Source organism: Delphinus delphis, chromosome 4 (assembly GCF_949987515.2).
Source record: "Delphinus delphis chromosome 4, mDelDel1.2, whole genome shotgun sequence".
NCBI classification, from domain to species: domain Eukaryota; kingdom Metazoa; phylum Chordata; class Mammalia; order Artiodactyla; family Delphinidae; genus Delphinus; species Delphinus delphis.
The window spans coordinates 48,727,385-48,748,039 of record NC_082686.1 but is presented as its reverse complement, the minus strand read 5'-3'; the positions used below and the strand labels follow the sequence as shown (position 1 = coordinate 48,748,039).

General features: G+C 37.1%; 1 protein-coding gene across 8 annotated transcripts in view; it reads left to right on the top strand.

The window, feature by feature from the left end:
* SENP7 (SUMO specific peptidase 7) overlaps positions 1-20,655 on the top strand; it is a 153,597-nt gene that overhangs the window by 75,104 nt on the left and 57,838 nt on the right. For 4 of the 8 annotated variants that reach the window (XM_060010567.1, XM_060010566.1, XM_060010572.1 and 1 more), the window contains one exon: positions 172-366. The exons of the other annotated variants lie outside the window; for them this stretch is intronic. In XM_060010567.1, the coding sequence (XP_059866550.1) occupies positions 172-366 (195 nt within the window). The remainder of the gene's footprint in view (positions 1-171; positions 367-20,655) is intronic. 8 annotated transcript variants of the gene reach the window in all.

Genomic DNA, 20,655 nt, shown 5'->3' with positions numbered 1-20,655 from the left:
AAAAAAAGAGTGTTCATCCAACATTTTGAGTTTTTATGGGCTGATTTCCAGGGTGGTATAATTCTAATAGCTTACTTGTACTGAGTTGAAAATGCTTGAAAATTCAACTTCCTAGAATTTTTTTTACTGCAAATTTCAGTACAGTACAGTGTTTGTTATTTTATATGACAGGATACCCAGAGTTATATTGACGAATGTCCTGGGAACGGAGTTAGGAAGAAAATACATAAAGACCTCACCTGTAACTGAGGCCAGTTTGGGTGATACAGACAACTTGCAATCAGAGCAGCTTTCTTCATCATCTGATGGCAGCCTAGAATCTTGTCAAAATCTAAATCCTCACAAGAGCTCCTTTTTATCTGAAAGGTATGTTTAGTGATAACTTTACTCAAAATAAATATTTTACTTATTCTCATGAGCCTTCCTCTATTCTTCCCCCACAGATATGTTACTGCTAAATGAGAGGCAGCCGTGCTCTGATGGCTAGTATAACTTTTCTCCCCTGGTGGCTGGAACGGCTATTGGAACCAACAGTCCGTAGCTAATAATCAGTTTCAGACAGCACCGGTCACTCTACTTGTGTTTTGGGAAAATGGAGGCAGACTCTTAATGAAAATTTAGTACCTATTTCAGTTTATTTGTCTGGTATAATTGAAATTCATTCTCCTGACATCTGTCTATTCCTTCTCCTTCTTTGTCCTATTCATCCATCTGGCTTTCTCTCTATCCATCCATCCATCTGTCCGTCCGTCCATCCATCCACATCCATCTTTTCTTTTTTTTTTTTTTTTCTTTTTCTTTTTGCGGTACGCGGGCCTCTCACTGTTGTGGCCTCTCCCGTTGCGGAGCACAGGCTCCAGACGTGCAGGTTCAGCGGCTGTGGCTCACGGGTCCAGCCGCTCCGCGGCATGTGGGATCTTCCCGGACCGGGGCACGAACCCGCGTCCACTACATCGGCAGGCGGACTCTCAACCACTGTGCCACCAGGGAAGCGCCCCTCCATCTTTTCTTATTCACTATTTGTATACTCATATTCTAGAACTGTACCTGGCCATTAAATATCTGCTGAATGAATGACTGAATGCATTCTTCACAAAAAATGGCCTGAGATAGCTGAATTCCATTAACAAACATGGCTTACTGTACTGATAAGAGAAATGGAAATCAGCAGTTGCTTTTGTTTTAAGCTTTAGCAAAGGCTCATTTGGGGCTGTAAATAAGAAAAAAAATTGCAGTAAAAAGCTAGGGGATGTCAGTTAGTAAATAGTACTAGATCTTTTAACTTTCATTTACCGTGAACTTCTCTATTTTATTTTCTGCTTTCCACCAGTACAATAAATAGTTTTGATCTGAGTGAAAAATTATTGATCCAGTCTTAATTGTCCCTCTACCCCCAACCAAAAGGTAACTTCTGGTTTGTATTTCTCTTGTAAGCCTAGTTACATTAAAGAGTATTTATGGTTGCCTTTTAAAATATCTATAACAAATTTCTTAATTTCTAACACATTCTGTTTTTATAAACTCTGTTTATTTCTTATGAACTTAAAAATTTTATGAATTTTTCTCCTTTTGGAAAATATTTTGTGTTTCACTTAGGTTCTACTTAGTAAATTCTCAGTGACAATTTTAGCTTTATACTTTTTCTGAATTTGCTGAAAAAAGCTCCAGTGGCATTATCCAGTTACTAATAAATTTAATGTAGAATCAGAGATAGTAGAAATGCATTTATCATTTTGCACTATAAGTGTTTATATTTGCCTCCTGTACTAGACCATGAGCTCCTTAAGGAGAGATCATATCTTTACATTTATATCCAGTGCTTAGCTCAATACATATTGAATTTTGTGCACTTGGGTTAATGTTCATGTCATTTAACCTTGATCTTTGGTTTCCTTAGTTGTAAAAAGAGAAATATATATATATATATATATATATATATTTTTTTTTTTTTTTTTTTTTTTTTTTTTTTTTTGCGGTACGCGGGCCTCTCACTGTTGTGGCCTCTCCCGTTGCGGAGCACAGGCTCCGGACGTGCAGGCTCAGCGGCCATGGCTCACAGGCCCAGCTGCTCCGCGGCATGTGGGATCTTCCCGGACCGGGGCACGAACCCGTGTCCGCTGCATCAGCAGGCAGACTCTCAACCACTGCGCCACCGGGGAAGCCCAAGAGAAATAATTTTGAATAATGTTTCTAACCTCACAGAATTGTGTATAATCATTTTAAAATCTCACTTGTGAGAATTCTTTATGAAAATAAAATACCATACAAAAATTATTATTGAAGATACTTTCTGTAGAGAAAGTCACTTATGTACTGTTCCCATGGAATTCAAATGACATGAGTGCACATTCATGCTGTTATGAAAAATAGCACTATTGTGAGGATTCTGTGAAACTATCAAATTGTAATCTATACTTTTCAGGCTTTATACCAACCTGGGGCTAAGGTTTACTAGTAACAACTCTAAAATTTCTGGCTCTTTCTAAAATCTATTCAGTGAGAACTCTAGGTCTCCTAAGGTCCTTTCCAAATAGTAAGGAAATTTCCAGGTGGTATTTGATATGGACCCTGGAAATTCATTCTCTTGGTGGTAATTTTCTTTCTTTGATTCTTGCATTTAGAATAGGCATAGACTTTGGAGCCAGATGCCTGGATTCAGATTTTAGCTGTACTGCTAACATGCTGACTTACCTTGGGCAAGTTACCTATTCTATCTTTAAAACAGGGATAATTATACACACCTTATAGGATTATTGTGCAGATTTAAGGAGATAACCTATGTAAAGTGCCTAGAACTTGATAGGTAACCAATAAATGGTAGTCACAATTGCCACAGCCATACTAGTATTACCATGTGGTTTAAGGAGTACTGTACTCCTTAAACCAAACTAGTTCTCTCTTCCCTTAAAATGAGTTCATTTTGAGGAGAATCCAGAGTGCCCCATAAATTTTAAGTATGGCCATATCATCACTTCAGTAGATATGCCCCATTAAAACTAAATACAGGATGAATACAGGATAGGCTCGAGGAGGGGACTCTTGTAACCAACCTCCTCCTAGTTTGCCTGTCTTAAAATCAGAAAGGGTAAATAGAAATTAGATCTTCTCAGAAGGAAACATGATGTTCTGACATTATTGTTACTGTTCTGTTATTGTAGAGAATGTGGCCAACTTTGTTACAAAGATAGAATGTCAAGTAGCAACTAGAAGTTGGTGGATTGAAGAATGGAGGCTATGGCTGAAAACTGAGGAGGTTTCCTCTGAAAACCCAATGCTTGTGCCCTTGATGATACATATGAAAAAATGTTATATGAAGGCTAAAAGTCTTACTTTAGCCTTAGCTTGTCTTTATTGTTCAGAGCTGTTATTACCAACTTTAATGACAGCCTGAATGTAATTATATAGGAAAAAAAGTCTTGTGTTTTATGCCAAAAATAAAGGATTAATAGAAAACACCAAAAGTGAATAGGAAATTTAAATTAAAATGGTCACCTTGAAGTAGCATATTTGCTTTTTCTAGATGCCAATTTATTTTAACATATAGATACTTAATTATTAACCTTTATACTATTCCTATAACAAATTTTAATTAATATTTATTAAGTCTTTACTATGATATTACACTGTGATAAATGCCATACCTGTATTAACTTATTTAGTACGGACTTGAATTGCAGCTCAGGCAATTTGCTTAACTTCTCTTTCTCTGTACCTCAGTTTAGCCCATCTGTAAAATAAGATAATAATACCTAGGTATGCTGGAGGAGTAAATGAGAAAATCACTTATTATCTTTCAATTTGATAACTTTTTACATCAATACATAGAGATCTATTTTATCTTCTTTTACATATATTTACTTCCTTATGGGTGGACATTTAGGGTATTTTTCATTTTTTATCTGTATAAGAATGCCATAATAAATGGAGTTATCCTTTTTTATAAATTTATTTTTTAAATTTATTTATTTATTTTTGGCTGCATTGGGTCTTCGTTGCTGTGTGTGGGTTTTCTCTGGTTGTGTCGAGCAGGGGCTACTCTTTGTTGTGGTGCATGGGCTTCTCATTGTAGTGGCTTCTCTTGTTGCAGAGCACGGGCTCTAGGTGCGTGGGCTTCAGTAGTTGCAGCACACGGGCTCAGTAGTTGTGGCTCATGGGCTCTAGAGCACAGGCTCTGTTGTTGTGGTGCATGGGCTTAGTTGCCTCGCGGCATGTGGGATCTTCCCAGACCAGGGATCGAACCTGTGTCCCCTGCATTGGCAGGCGGATTCTTAACCACTGTGCCACCAGGGAAGTCCATTAAGTTTATTTATTTAGTTTTGGCTGTGTTGGGTCTTCGTTGCTGCGTGCAGGCTTTCTCTAGTTGCAGCAAGCGGTGGCTACTCTTCGTTGTGGTGCACGGGCTTCTCATAGTGGTGGCTTCTCTTGTTGCAGAGCATGGGCTCTAGGCACACGGGCTTCAGTAGTTGTGGCATACAGGCTCAGTAGTTGTGGCTCATGGGCTTAGTTGCTCTGCGGCAAGTGGGATCCTCCCAGACCAGGGATCGAACCCGTGTCCCCTGCATTGGCAGGCGGATTCTTAACCACTGCGTCACCAGGGAAGTCCCAATAAATGGATTTATATATATATCTTTGTGTACTTAATCTTACAAATCTTGTAGTGCCATTCTCCTGTACTTTATCCAGAATTAAGTGATATCATTGAAATATTTTGATGACCTGTTGGCAAAAATAAACATAATTGTTTTCAATAAATTGTTTTCATTTCAGTCATTATTTTAGTGAAGATGGATTTTGTATTTCTCACATGAGTTTCTTGTTTAGTCTTTGCATGTATTGGGGTGTTTCATTTGTTTCTTACTGATTTGTAAGAACTCTTATGAAAGGTACTTACTCTTTGTTATATGTGTTGCAAAACTTTTTTTAGGTTTCCTATTTGTAATTTTACTTTGTTTATACTAACTTCTGTAGTATTGATACTTAAAGTTTTATTTTGTAAAACCTGTCAGTGTTTGACCCCAGTGTTTTGGTTTATTCTTGGAAAGACCTCCTCAACCCCAAGTATAAAAATAGGTCAGTGAACTACAGTTTAATTTGTGATGTTTTGAGTGAGGTATTAGACCCAGAATAACAGTCTGGAGATAACTTTTCTAATAGTTTTGGTTCCTTTTTGCCTTTCTGGAGTCTGATATAAATGTCTATGGATACATGGGTTGCTTCCACTTTTTGGCTATTGTGAATAATAACACTGTTATGAACATCAGTGTACAAGTATCTGTGTTTCTGCTTTTAATTATTTTGGGTGTATATCTGAAAGTGGAATTGCTGGATCATTTAATTCTATTATTAATTTTTTGAGTAACCCCCACACTGTTCTCTGTAGTAACTGTACCATTTTACATTGACACAGCAGTGCACAAGGGTCCTGGTTTTTTCACATCATTGGTAACACTTGTTATTTTTTGTGTTTGCATAATGGCCATCCTAATGGGTGTGAAGTGATATCTCATTGTGCTTTTGATATGGTTTTTCCTAGTAATTACTGATATTGAACATCTTTTTCATGAGTTTATTGGCCATTCATGTATCTTCTTTGGAGAACTGTCTGTTCAGCTCCTTTGCCCATTGATGAATCAGGTTGTTATTTATTTATTTATTTTTTAACATCATTATTGGAGTATAATTGCTTTACAATGTTGTGTTAGTTTCTGCTGTATAACAAAGTGAATCAGCTATATGCATACATATATCCCCATATCCCCTCCCTCTTGCATCTCCCTGCCACCCTCCCTATCCCACTCCTCTAGGTGGTTGCAGAGCAGCAAGCTGATCTCCCTGTGCTATGCTGCTGCTTCTCACTAGCTATCTGTTTTACATTTGGTAGTGTATATATGTCAATGTTACTCTCTCACTTCGTCCCAGCTTACCCTTCCCGCTCCCCTTGTTCTTAAGTCCATTCTCTACGTCTGTGTCTTTATTCATGTCCTGCCCCTAGGTTCATCAGAACTTTATTTTTTTTTTTAGATTCCATATATACGTGTTAGCACACGGTATTCGCTTTTCTCTTTGACTTACTTCACTCTGTATGACAGACTCTAGGTCCATCCGCCTCACTACAAATAACTCAATTTCGTTTCTTTTTATGGCTGAGTAATATTCCATTGTATATATGTGCCACATCATCTTTATCCATTCATCTGTCAGTGGACACTTAGGTTGCTTCCATGTCGTGGCTACTGTAAATAGAGCTTCAGTGAACATTGTGGTACATGACTCTTTTTGAATTATGGTTTTCTCAGGGTATATGCCCAGTAGTGGGACTGCTGGGTCATATGGTAGTCCTACTTTTAGTTTTTTAAGGAACCTCCATACTGTTCTCCATAGTGCTGTATCAATTTACATTCCCATCTACAGTACAAGAGGGTTCCCTTTTCTCCACACCCTCTCCAGCATTTATTGTTTCTGGATTTTTTGATGGTGGCCATTCTGACCAGTGTGAGGTGATACCTCATTGTAGTTTTGATTTTCATTTCTCTAATAATTAGTGATGTTGAGCATCTTTTCATGTGTGTCTTGGCAATTTGTATATCTTTGGAGTAATGTCTATTTAGGTCCTCTGCCCAGTTTTGGATTGGGTTGTTTGTTTTTTTGATATTGAGCTTCATGATCTGCTTGTATAGTTTAGAGGTTAATCTTTTGTCAGTTGCTTCGTTTGCAAATATTTTCTCCCATTCTGAGGGTTGTCTTTTCGTCTTGTTTATGGTTTCCTTTGCTGTGCAAAAGCTTTTAAGTGTCATTAGGTCCCATTTGTATATTTTTGTTTTTATTTCCATTTCTCTGGGAGGTGGGTCAAAAAGGATCTTGCTGTGATTTACGTCATAGAGTGTTCTGCCTATGTTTTCCTCTAAGAGTTTGATAGTATCCGGCATTACATTTAGGTCTTTAATCCATTTTGAGTTTATTTTTGTGTATGGTGTTAGGGAGTTTTCTAATTTCATTCTTTTACATGTAGCCATCCAGTTTTCCCAGCACCACTTATTTAAGAGGCTGTCTTTTCTCCATTTATATTCTTGCTTCCTTTAACAAAGATAAGGTGACCATATGTGCATGGGTTTATCTCAGGGCTTTCTATCCTGTCCCACTGATGTATATTTCTGTTTCTGTGCCAGTACCATCCTATCTTGATTACTGTAGCTTTGTAGTATAGTCTGAAGTCAGGGAGCCTGATTCTCCAGCTCCGTTTTTCTTTCTCAAGATTGCTTTGGCTGTTTGGGGTCTTTTGTGTTTCCATACAAATTGTGCAATTTTCTGTTCTAGTTCTGTGAAAAATGCCATTGGTAATTTGATAGGGATTGCATTGAATCTGTAGATTGCTTTGGATAGTATAGTCATTTTCACAGTGTTGATTCTTTCACTCCAAGAGCATGGTATATATCTCTCCATCCGTTTGTATCGTCTCTAATTTCTTTCATCAGTGTCATAGTTTTTGGCATGTAGGCTTTTCTCTCCTTAGGTAGGTTTATTCCTAGATATTTTACCCTTTGTTGCAATGGTAAATGGGAGTGTTCCTTTAATTTCTCTTTCAGATTCTTTGTCATTAGTGTATAGGAATATAAGAGATTACTGTGTATTAATTTTGTATCCTGCTACTCTACCAAATTCATTGATTAGCTCTAGTAGTTTTCGGTAACATCTTTAGGATTCTCTATGTATAGTATCATGTCATCTGCAAACAGTGACAGTTTTACTTCTTCTTTTCCAATTTGGATTCCTTTTCTTTCTTTTTCTTCTCTGATTGCTGTGGCTATAACTACCAAAACTGTGTTGAATAGTAGTGGTGAGAGTGGGCAACCTTGTCTTGTTCCTGATCTTAGAGGAAGTGTTTTCAGTTTTTCACAATTGAGAATGATGTTGGCTGTGGGTTTGTCAGATATGGCCTTTATTATGTTGAGGTAGGTTCCCTCTGTGTCTACTGTCTGGAGAGTTTTTATCATAAATTGGTGTTGAATTTTGTGGAAAGCTTTTTCTGCATGTATTGAGAAATCATGGTTTTTATCCTCCAGTTTGTTAATATGGTGTATCACAAGGACTGATTTGTGTATATTTAAGAATCCTTGCATAAACTCCACTTGATCATGGTATATGATCCTTTTAATGTGCTTTTGGATTCTGTTTGCTAGGATATTGTTGAGGATTTTTGCATCTATGTTCATCAGTGATATTGGCCTGTAGTTTTTTTTTTTTTTTGTGACGCCTTTGTCTGGCTTTGGTATCAGGGTGATGCTGTCCTTGTAGAATGAGTTCGGGAGTGTTTCTCCTTCTGCTATGTTTTGGAAGAGTTTTAGAAGGATAGGTGTTAACTCTTCTCTAAATGTTTGATAGAATTCACCTGTGAAGCCATCTGGTCCTGGGCTTTTGTTTGTTGGAAGATTTTTAATCTCACTTTCAAATTCAGTGCTTGTGATTGGTCTGTTTATATTTTCTATTTCTTCCTGGTTCAGTCTTGGAAGGTAGTGCTTTTCTAAGAATTTGTGCATTTCTTCTAGGTTGTCCATTTTATTGGCATATAGTTGCTTGTAGTAATCTCTCTTGATCCTTTGTATTTCTGCAGTGTCAGTTGTTACTTCCCTTTTTCATTTCTAATTCTTTTGAGTCTTCTCCCTTCTTTTCTTGATGAGTCTGGCTAATGGTTTATCAATTTTGTTTATCTTTTGAAAGAACCAGCTTTTAGTTTTATTGATGTTTGCTATCATTTCCTTCATTTCTTTTTCATTTATTTCTGATCTGATCTTTATGATTTCTTTCCTTCTGCTAACTTTGGGGGTTTTTTGTTCTTCTTTCTCTAATTGCTTTAGGCGTAAGGTTAGATTGTTTATTTGAGTTGTTTCTTGTTTCTTGAGGTAGGATTATATTGCTATAAACTCCCCTCTTAGAACTGCTTTTGCTGCCTCACATAGGTTTTGGGTGGTCATGTTTTCATTGTCATTTATTTCTAGGTATTTTTTGATTTCCTCTTTGATTTCTTCAATGATCTCTTGGTTATTTAGTAGCATATTGTCTAGCCTCCATGTGTTTGTATTTTTTTACAGCTTCTGTGCTGTAATCGATACCTAGTCTCATAGTGTTGTGGTCTGAAAAGATACTTGATATGATTTCAATCTTCTTAAATTTACCAAGGCTTGATTTGTGACTCACGATATGGTCTATCCTGGAGAATATTCCATGAGCACTTGAGAAGAAAGTGTATTCTGTTGTTTTGGGATGGAATGTCCTGTAAGTATCAATTAAGTCCATCTTGTTTAATGTATCATTTAAATCTTGTGTTTCCTTATTTATTTTCATTTTGGGTGATCTGTCCATTGATGAAAGTTGTTTTAAAGTCCCCTACTATTATTGTGTTACTGTCAATTTCCCCTTTTATGGCTGTTAGCATTTGCCTTATGTATTGAGGTGTTCCTATGTTGGGTGCATATATATTTACAATTGTTATATCTTCTTCCTAGTTCGATCGCTTGATCATTTTATAGTGTCCTTCTTTGTCTCTTGTAATAGTCTTTATTTTACATTCTGTTTTGTCTGATATGAGAATTGCTGCTTCAGCTTTCTGTTGATTTCCATTTGCATGGAATATCTTTTTCCATCCCCTCACGTTCATTCTGTACATGTCCCTAGGTCTGAAGTGGGTCTGTTGTGGACAGCGTGTATACAGGTCTTGTTTTTGTATCTATTCAGTCAGCCTGGGTCTTTTGGTTGGAGCATTTAATCCATTTACATTTAAGGTAGTTATCGATACGTATTTTCCTATTACCATTTTCCTAATTGTTTTTGGTTTGTTTTTGTAGGTCTTTTCATTCTTTTGTGTTTCCTGCCCAGAGAATTTGCTTTAGCATTTTTGTAAAGCTGGTTTGGTGGTGCCGAATTCTCTTAGATTTTGCTTGTCTGTAAAAGTTTTAATTTCTCTGTAGAATCTGAATGATATCCTTGCTGGATAGAGTAGTCTTGGTTGCAGGTTTTTCCCGTTTATCACTTAAATATGTCCTGCCCACTCCCTTCTGGTTTGCAGAGTTTCTGCTGAAAGATCGGCTGTTAACCTTATGGCCATTCCCTTATATGTTACTTGTTGCTTTTCCCTTGCTGCTTTTAATATTTTTTGTTTGTATTTATTTTTTAATTTTTTTTTGTTTTGCATAACACGGGCCTCTCACTGTTGTGGACTCTCCTGTTGCGGAGCACACGCTCCGGACACGCAGGCTCAGCGGCCATGGCTCACAGGCCCAGCCGCTTCGCGGCATGTGAGATTTTCTGGACTGGGGCACGAACCCCCATCCCCTGCATCGGCAGGCAGACTCTCAACCATTGCGCCATCAGGGAAGCCCTGTATTTAATTTTTGATAGTTTGATTAATATGTGTCTTGGTTTATTTCTGCTTGGATTTATCCTGCATGGGACTCTCTGTGCTTCCTGGAGTTGAATGAGTATTTCCTTTCCCATGTTAGGGAAGTTTCCAACTATAATCTTTTCAAATATTTCCTCATATCCTTTCTTTTTCTCTTCCTCTTCTGGGACCTGTATAATTCGAATTTTGATGCATTTAATGATGCCCCAGCGGTCTCCGAGACTGTCCTCAATTGTGTTCTTTCTTTTTTCTGCTCCGTGGCAGTTATTTCCACTATTTTATCTTCCAGCTCGCTTATCTGCTTTTTCTGCCTCAGTTATTCTGCCATTGCTTCCTTCTAGAGTATTTTTAATTTCAGTAATTATGTTGTTCCTCACTGTTTATTTGCTCTTTAGTTCTCTAGATCCTTGTTAAATGTCTCTTGTATATTCTCCATCTGTTTCCAAGAATTTGGATCATCTCTTCTATCATTACTCTGAATTCTTTTTCAGGTAAGTTATGTATCTCGTCTTCATTTATTTGGTCTTGTATGTTTTTACCTAGCTTCTTCATCTGTAACATGTGTTTTTGTTGTTTCTTTTTTTTTTTCCTGGGTGGTGCTGTATTCCTGTCTTACTGGTTGTTTCGCCTGAGACTTACAACACTGAAGTTTGCAGCCGGTTGGATAGAGCTGGGTCATGGTGCTGAGATGAGGACCTCTGGGAGGCTTCACTCCGATTAATAGTCACTGGGGTCTGAGGTTCTCTCTTAGTCCAGCAGTTTGGACTCAGAGCTCCCACCACAGTAGCTTGGGCCCGACATCCGGAATGGGAACCAAGATCCTGCAAGCTTTGTGGCACAGTAAAAAAAAAAAAAAAAAAAAGCAAGCAATAAAGAAAAAGAGGAGCAGTACAGTATCAAAGAATAAAAAACAAAATAAAATTAGAAAGATAAAAAATATATTAGGAAAAATAAAAGTATAATTGAAACAACCACTTGCTGGGGCTTCCTTCTGTCCTTTTTGGTGTCCATGGTTCCCCACCAGTGCCTGGTAAGTGTCCTAGTTGTGCGAAGATGTGAATTCCCCATCATCCTAGTATGCCGTCTTCTGTTTTTTATTTTTGAGTTTTAGGAGTTCTCTCTATATTCTGAATATTAATATATTACCAGAAATATGATTTGCAAATATTTTCTCCCATTTTGTGGGTTGACTTTTATTCTACTGATACTGCCACTTGATGTACAGAAGTTTCAGTTTTGATAAAGTCCAATATATGTTTCCATTTTTTGCCCATGCTTTGGTGTCATATACAAGAAATTCTTGCCAAATCCAGTGTCATGAACATTTTCCCCTATGCCTAGAGTTTTATAGTTTCAGCTTATGCATTTAGGCCTTTGATGCATTTTGAGTTAACTTTTGTGTAGGGTGTTAGGTGAGGGTCCATCTTCATTCTTTTTGCATGTGGATATTCTGTTTCTCCACATGCTTTGTTGAAAAGGCTGTCCTTTCCCCACTGAATGGTCTTGGCAGCCATGTGAAAATCATCTGCCATATATGCGAGGGTTTATTTCTGGGTGTTGTTCTATTACATTGATCTCTATATCTGTCTTTATGCCAGTTCCATGGTGTTTTGATTATTATAGCTTTGTAGTAATTTTTGAAATCAGGGAGTGTGAGACCTCCAAATTTGTTGAAGATTGTTTTTGGCTCTTCTGGTTTCCTTAAGGTCATGTATGCGTTTTAGGATAAGTTTTTATATTTCTGCAAGAAATGCTACTGCAGTTTTGATAAGATTGAATTCAGTGTGTAGATTGCTTTAGGTAGTATTGACATCTTAACAATATTAAGCCTTCCAATCCATGAACATGGGATGTGTTTCCATTTATTAATGTCTTCTTTAATTTCTTTCAGCCACGTTTTATAGTTTTCATTGTACACGTCTTTTGTCTCCTTGGTTAAGTGCTAAGTTTCTTTTTCTCTTCTTGAAGCTATTGTAAATAGATTGTTCTCTTAGTTTCCTTTTTTTGTTGTTGTTTATTAATTCTAACAGTTTTGTTTTTGTGTATGTGTGTGTGTAATCTTTAGAGTTTCCTATATGTAAGATCATATCATCTGCAAACACAGATTATTTCTTTCCAGTTTCGATGCTTTTATATTTCTTTTTCTTGTATAAGTGCTCTGGCTAGAACTTCTAGTACTGTGTTGATTAGAAGTGGTAAAATTGGGCATCCTTGCGTTATTCCTGATCCTAGAAGAAAAGCTGTCAATCTTTCATCGTTGAGTTTGATGTTTCCTGTGCATTTTTAATATATGGTTTTTACTATGTTGAGGTGAGTAGTTTGTTTCTATTCCTAGATTGTCGAATTTTATTTTTTAGTTATTAGCAAAAGGTATTGAATTTTGTGGAGTGCTTTTTCTGCATTAATTGACATGACCATGTGGTTTTACACTTTTATTCTGTTAATGTGGTGTGTTATATTGATAGATTTTTGTATGTTGAACCATCCTTGCATCCTGGGAGTAAATCCATGTAGTTAAGGTATATAACCATATGAGCCATTTGAGGTATTTTATTGAGGATTTTTGCATCAATGTTCCTTGGGGATATTGGCCTATATTTTTATTGTAGTGTCTTTGAATTGATTTGCTATCAGGGCAATGCTTGACCTCACAGAATGAGGATGTATTCCATCATCTTCAGTTTTTTGGAAGAGTTTGAAAAGACTATCTGTTAGTTGTTCTTTAAAAGTTTGGTAGAATTCACCGTTTGAGGCTGTCAGTTCCAGGGCTTTCCTTTATTGGGAGGTTTTTGGTTACTGACTCAATGTCCTTACTAGTTATGGGTCTATTCAAATTTTCTATTTATTTGTGATTTAGTAGGTTTTGTGTCAGTAGGAATTTGTTAATTTCAACCACATTATCCAATTCATATAGTTGTTCATCGTACGCTCTTCTAATATTTTTTATTTCTGTCGGGCTGGTCGTAATGTTTTAATTTTCATTTCTGATTTTATTAATTTGAATCTTCTCTTCGTTTTCTTAGTCCATCTAGCTAAAGGTCTGTTGATTTTATTGATCTTTCTGAAGAACGAACTTTTGGTTTTGTTGATTTTTCTCTTTTTTTCCTCCCATTCTCTTTTTATCTCTGCTCTTATCTTTATTATTTTATTACTTCCACTACCTTTGAATTTAGTTTGTTCTTTTTCTAGTTCCTTAAGTTGTAAAGTTAGGTTGTTGGTATGAGATATTTCTTCTTTTTTGGTGTAAGCATCTATAGCTGTATATTTCTCCTTTAGCACTGCTTTTGCTTCATCCCATGTGTTTTGATATGTTGTCCTTTCATTTTCATTTATCCCTCAGCGTTTTCTGTTTCCTTGTGATATCTTCTTACACCCATTGCTTGCTTCAGAGTGTGTTGTTTAATTTCCAAAGATGTGAGTATTCCAGTTTTCCTTCTGTTACTGATTTCTAACTTCATCCTGTGTGGTCAGAGAAGATGCCTTGTATGATATTTATCTTTCTAAATCTGTTGAGATATAGTTTTTTTGTCTTAAAATACAGCTATCATGGAGAATGTCCTTTGTACACTTGAGAAGAATACATATTCTCTTGTTGGGTATTCTGTATATGACGGTTAGGTCTCGTAGGTTTATTTTATTTGTTTAAGTCCTCTAATTCCTTACATATCTTCTCTCAGGTTGTTCTGTTCCTGTTGAGAGTGGGGTATTGAAGTCTTCAACTATTACTGTGAAAATGTCTGTTTCTCCCTTCTGTTCTATCAATTTTTTCCTTAATATATTTTGATAATATTAGATGTGTAAGTATTTACAATTGTTAAATCACCTATTGTATTGAACCTTGTACTAATATATAATGTCCTTCTTTCTCTCCTGTGAACTTCTGATTTAAGGTCTATTTTGTCTCATATTAGTATAGCCACCCTTGCTCTCTTTTGGCTAGTATTTGCATAGAATATCTTTTTTCATATTTTCACTTTCAGCCTATTTGTGTCTTTGCATCTAAAGTGAGTCTCTTGTAGACAGCCTACAGTTGGATCTTTTTTTTTTTTGCCATGCCATGCAGCATGCGGGATCTTAGTTCCCCGACCAGGGATTCAACCTGCACCCCCTGTGGTGGAAGTGCAGTCTTAACCACTGGACTGCCAAGGAACTCTTGGATCATATATTTTTAATCCATTCTGCCAGTCTTTATCTTTTGTTTGGGGTTGAATTAATTACAGTTAAAGCAGTTATTGATAAGGAAGGACTTTCTGTGATTTTGATATTTGTTTTCTATACACCTTATAGCTTTTTTGCCCCTTATTTCCTACATTACTGTCTTTCTCTGTGTTTACTTGTTTTTTCGTAGTGAAGCTTTTTGATTTCATTCTCATTTCCTTTTGTCTGTATTCTATAGCTGATTTCTTTGTGGTTATCATGAAGATTACATTTAACATTCTAAAGTTATAACATGCTAATTTGAATTTATGCCAGCTTAATTTCAATAACATTCAGAACTGTGCTCCTCTATAGCTCTGTCCTCACGTCCTTTCAGTTACTGATGTCATAAAATGATATCTTTATGAATTGTTTGTTCAAAAGCATAGTCTAATAATTTAAAAAATGCATTAGTTTCTTAAGTCAGTGGTCCCCAACATTTTTGGCACCAGGGACCAGTTTCGTGGAAGAGTTTTTCCATGGACGGGGGTCGGGGGGGTGGTTCAGGCAGTAATGTGAGTGATGGTTCAGGCGGTAATGCGAGCGATGGGGAGCGATGGGGAGTGATGGGTAGTGGCAGATGAAGCTTCATTTGCCTACTGGCTGCTCACCTCCTGCTGTGCAGCCTAGTTCGTAACAGGCCGTGTGGACCAATAGCAGTCCATGACCCGGGGATTGGGGACCCCTGGCTTAAATCATGTAGAAAGTAAACGGGCAAGTTACAAACCAGTTACAATACCTGATTTTACAATTGTCTATGAATTTACTTTTACCAGTTATCTTTATTTCTTCATATGGCTTTGAATTACTGTCTAATGTCCTGTCATTTCAACATGAAGACTCTCTTTAGTTTTTCTTATAGGGCTGTTTTTTCTTATAGTGGTAATGAACGCCCTCAGCTTTTTTTTTTTTTTTTTTTGCGGTATGCGGGCCTCTCACTGTTGTGGCCTCTCCCGTTGCAGAGCACAGGCTCCGGACGCACAGGCTCAGCAGCCATGGCTCATGGGCCCAGCCGTTCCGTGGCATGTGGGATCTTCCCGGACCGGGGCACGAACCCATGTCCCCTGCATCGGCAGGCGGACTCTCAACCACTGTACCACCAGGGAAGCCCCCGCCCTCAGCTTTTGATTGTCTTAGAATATCTTAATTTTGTCCTAATTTTTGAAGGACAGTTTGGCCAGATATAGGATTTCCTGTTGACAGTTTTTTTCTTTAGTCCTTTGAATATACCAATTCAGTGCCTTCTGGCCAGCATGTTTATTGATGAGAAATCTGCTCATAATCTTATTGAGGATCTTTTGTGTGTGATGAGTCACATTTTGCTTGGTGCTTTCAAGATTCTCTCTTTGCCTTTGTCTTTGGACAATTTGATTATAACATTTCTTGGTGTAGATCTCATTCAGTTTACTCTACATGTAGTTCCTTGAGCTTTTTGGGTATTTATATTCATTTTTTTCATCAAATTTGGAATTCTTTGGTGATATTTATTCCAATAATATCTTTGCCCCTTTCTCTTCTCCTCTGAGACTCCAACAATGTGTATATTAGTCCATTTTTTGGTGTCCCATAGGTCCCTTAGGCTCTGTTTACTTTTCTTAAATATTTCTTCTTTCTGGGCCTTCCCTGGTGGCGCAGTGGTTAAGAATCTGCCTGCCAATGCAGGGGGCATGGGTTCGAGCCCTTGTCCGGGAACATCCCACATTCCGTGGAGTAACTAAGCCCATGGGCTACAACTATTGAGCCTGCGCTCTGGAGCCCATGCTCTGTAACAAAGAGAAGCCACTGCAAAAAGAAGCCTGGGCGCCGCGACGAAGAGTAGCCCCTGCTCGCCGCAACTAGAGAAAGCCTGTGCGCAGCAATGAAGATCCAACACAGCCAAAAAATAAATAAATAAAGTTATTAAAAAAATTTTTTTTTTCTTCTTTCTGTTCCTCAGATTTGGTCATTTCCATGATCATATTTTCAGGTTCAGTGACCGTTTCTTCTTGTTTCTTCTCCCTGCTCAAATCTGCTTTTGAATCTCTCTAATAAATTTTCATTTCAGTTATTATACTTTTTTAGCTCCAGAATTTCCTTTTGGTTCATTTGTGTATTTTGTCTTTTATTGATATTTTCATTTTATCATAAGTCATTTTCTTGACTTTTGTCCAAGATATTTTTCTTTTTCTTTTTTTAAAATTTCTCCGCATCACGTAGCATGTGGGATTTTTGTTCCCTGACCGACCAGGGATCAAACCTGCATCCCCTGCTTTGGAAGCACGGAGTCTTAACTACTGTACCACCAGGGAAGTCCCTGAGGATCTTTAAGATAGTCGTTGTAATGTCTTTGTCTACTGAAGCTGCCAACTGGATCTTTTCAGGGACAGGTTCTGTTGATTAATTTTTTTTTCTGTTGAATTGGCCATACTTTCCTGTTTCTTTGTATGTCTTATGAATTTTTGTTGTTGTTGAAAATTTGACATTTGGATCTTATAAGATGCCAAGTCTGAAAATCAGATTCTCCCTTCCCCAGCGTTTGCTGGATTTTTTCCCTTTGTTAGTTTTTTAAATTGTTGTAACATGTCCCTCTTCCAGGGATCAGCCTGATATGTAAACAAAAGGTCTTTTCAGGTTTTTTCTGAACCTGTGTCTTTCCCTGGTTATGTCTGTGACATTCTAAATTTCCTTGTACATGTGATTACGTTTTAATGTCCTAGTCCTTAAATGTTTGGTTCCCATAAGGAGAAAATGGGAAAAATGAAGGGAGGAAATAAAATAGGTGCTAGTTCTTTAAATCTCTTGGAAGTTGTTTTAGCTGGATGGGGAGATTGTTGCAACAATGGTAGTGGTTGTTGTGGCAATGGCTGCCTGTCTCTATGTCTGCTTATCCACGATCAGAGATAGCAATCAGTGATCAGAATACAGATTCCCAGTATTTGGAGGATGAGGTCCTTATTGCTCATGTTGGTAATTGTAAGCCTGTGCAAACTGTTCTAGGAACTTGGGCATTGCTGCTTGCCTCCAAGCTGGGCATAGGTAACTGCTACCATCCAAATTGCCTAAATTGACCAAAATTAACTGCAATTTACTGTTGAACCTTTTGACTGGAAGTTGTAAGCCTTCTGTAGACTCCAGAATTCCAAAGTAGTTACATCATACAGATTCTGCCAGTGCAGTTGTTGTCTAGGTGAGAACATGGTAGGTGTTTCCTACTCTGCAATCTTCCTGAGGTCACTTGGTATGTACTTCATATTTTATTGTACAGGGATCTTTGATTTATTCTTGGTGTCTGACTTTTTAGTACTTTTATAAATGTAAAAATTTCTAAGTGGGGGTGGGGGAGGGAAGAATTGGGAGTTTGGGATTAGCAGATGCAAATTATTGTATATAGGATGGATAACAACAAGATCCTACTGTAATAGCACAGGGAACTATATTCAATATCCTGTGATAAACCGTGATGGAAAAGAACATGAAAAAGAATATATATACATATAACTGAATCACTTTGGTGTACAACAGAAATTAACAACATTGTAAATCAACTGTACTTCAATAAAATTTAAAAAGTTTCTATGTTGTTAAGTAGTTTTGAAAATGGAGTAATTACTGTATAATATATTCTACTGTAAAGGAATGCTGTAGGTTAATAATTTTATATAGTTTTTTTATTTCAAAATTTTTACCCACTTAAATAATACCATAATGAGTTGTTTTGTTAATTATAGTTATCATGGGTGAGAAGATTGTCAGTAAAGATTGAATTCATTCTATGGCTAGTCTCATTAGTACCAAATTGCTTTCCCAATTGTTTATCAATTTGCTTTTAAAAACTAGTTTATTGATATGTTACTGACAGAATATTGTATTAGTTTTAGGTGTACAACGTAATCTCATATATGTATGTATTGCAAAATGAGTAACACAGTAAGTTTAGTTAACATCCATCACCGCACATAGTTACAGTTTTTTTTCTCTTTTTTTAAATATTTATTTATTTGGCTGCGCTGGCTCTTAGTTGTGGCATGCGGGATCTAGTTCCCTGACCAGGGCTTGAACCCAGCCCCCCTGCATTGGGAGCGCAGAGTCTTAACCACTGGACCAACAGGGAAGTCCCAGTTTTCTTTCTCTTGATGAGAACTTTTAAGATCTACTATCTTACCAACTTTCAAATATATAGTACACTGTTGTCATCTATAGTCATCATGCTGTACCTTACATCTCCAGGACTTATTTCTCTTACAACTGGAAACTTGTACCTTTTTACCACCTTCAGTCATTTCATGCCCCTGGCTCTGGCAGCCACCAATCTGTTGTCTGTATCTAGGTGTGTGTTTGTCTGTTTTTAAATTTAGATTCCACATATAAGTGAGATTGTACAGTATTTGTCTTTGTCCAAGGTTCATTCATGTTATCACAAATGGCAGGATTTCTTTTTTCATGACTGAATAATATTCCATCGTGTGTGTGTGTGTGTGTGTGTGTGTGTGTGTGTGTGTGTGTGTGTGTGTGTCAGTGTCACATTTTCTTTATCCATTCATCTATTGACGGACACTTATGTTGTTTCCATGTCTTGGCTGTTGCAAATAATGCTGCAGTGAACATGGGGGTGTGTATATCTTTTTGAGAGAGTGCTTTTGTTTCCTAAGGATACATACTAAGAAGTGGAATTGCTGGATCGTTTATTAGTTCTATTTTTAATTTTTTGAGGAACCTTCATACTGTTTTCCATAGTGGCTGCAGTAATTTATATTCCCACAGCACTCCACATCCTTGCCAACACTTCTTTCTTATCTTTTGATAATAGTCTTTCTCACATGTGTGAGATTATACCTCACTGTGGTTTTGATACACATTTCCCTGATGATTAGTGGATGTTGAGCTCCTTTTCATGTACCTGTTGGTCATTTGTAGTCTTCTTTGGAAAAACCTCTGTTCGGTTTTTCTGCCTATTTTTTAATGAAATTGTTCTACTTTTTTGGTTGAGTTGTATGAATTCTTTATATATTTTGGATATTAACTCCCTTATCAGATACATGATTTACAAATATTTTCTCCTATTCCATGGGTTGCCTTTTTTTTGTTGTTTTTTTTTCGGTACGCGGGCCTCTCACTGTTGTGGCCTCTCCCGTTGCGGAGGACGCGCAGGCTCCGCGGCCACGGTTCACGGGCCCAGCCGCTCTGCGGCATGTGGGATCTTCCCGGTCTGGGGCACAAACCTGTGTCCCCTGCATCGGCAGGCAGACTCTCAACCACTGTGCCACCAGGGAAGCCCCATGGGTTGCCTTTTAATTTTATTGAAGGTTTCCTTTGCTGTGCAGCTTTTTGGTCCCACTTTTTAATTTTCTTTTGTTGCCTTTGTTTTGGTGTTTAATCCAAAAAATCATTGCCAAGATCATTGTGAAGGTACTTACTCTCATGTGTTTTTCTAGGAGTTGTATGGTTTCAGGTCATACATTTAAGTGTTTAATCCATTTTGTGTTGATTTTTGTATATGGTATAAGATATTTATACAGTTTCATTCTTTTGCATGTGGCTGTCAAGTTTTCCCAACATCAGTTATTGAAGAGACTCTCCTTTTCCCATTGTGTATTCTTAGCGCCTTTATCATACAGGAGTTGACCATATATGCATGGATTAATTTCTGGCTCTCTATTCTGTTTCATTCATTTATGTGTCTGTTTTTATGCCAATACTATATTGTTTTGATTACTGTGGTTTTGTAATGTAGTTTGAAATCATGAAGTGTGATTCCTCTGGCTTTGTTTTTCTTTCTCAAGATTGCTTTGGCTATTTGGGGTCTTTAGTAGTTCCATACAAATTTTAAGACTGTTCTATTTCTGTGAAAAAGGCCATTAGAATGTTGATAGGGATTGCTTTGAATCTGTAGGTTGCTTTGGGTAGGATGAACATTTTAACAAAATTAATTTTTCCAATCCATGAGTATAGAATATCTTCCCATTTATTTGTGTCTTCAGTTTCTTTCATCAGTATCTTATAGTTTTCAGTGTACAGGTTTTTCTTCTTCTAGGTTATATTTATTCATAAGTATAATTTTATTCTTTTTGCTATAGTTATAAATGGTA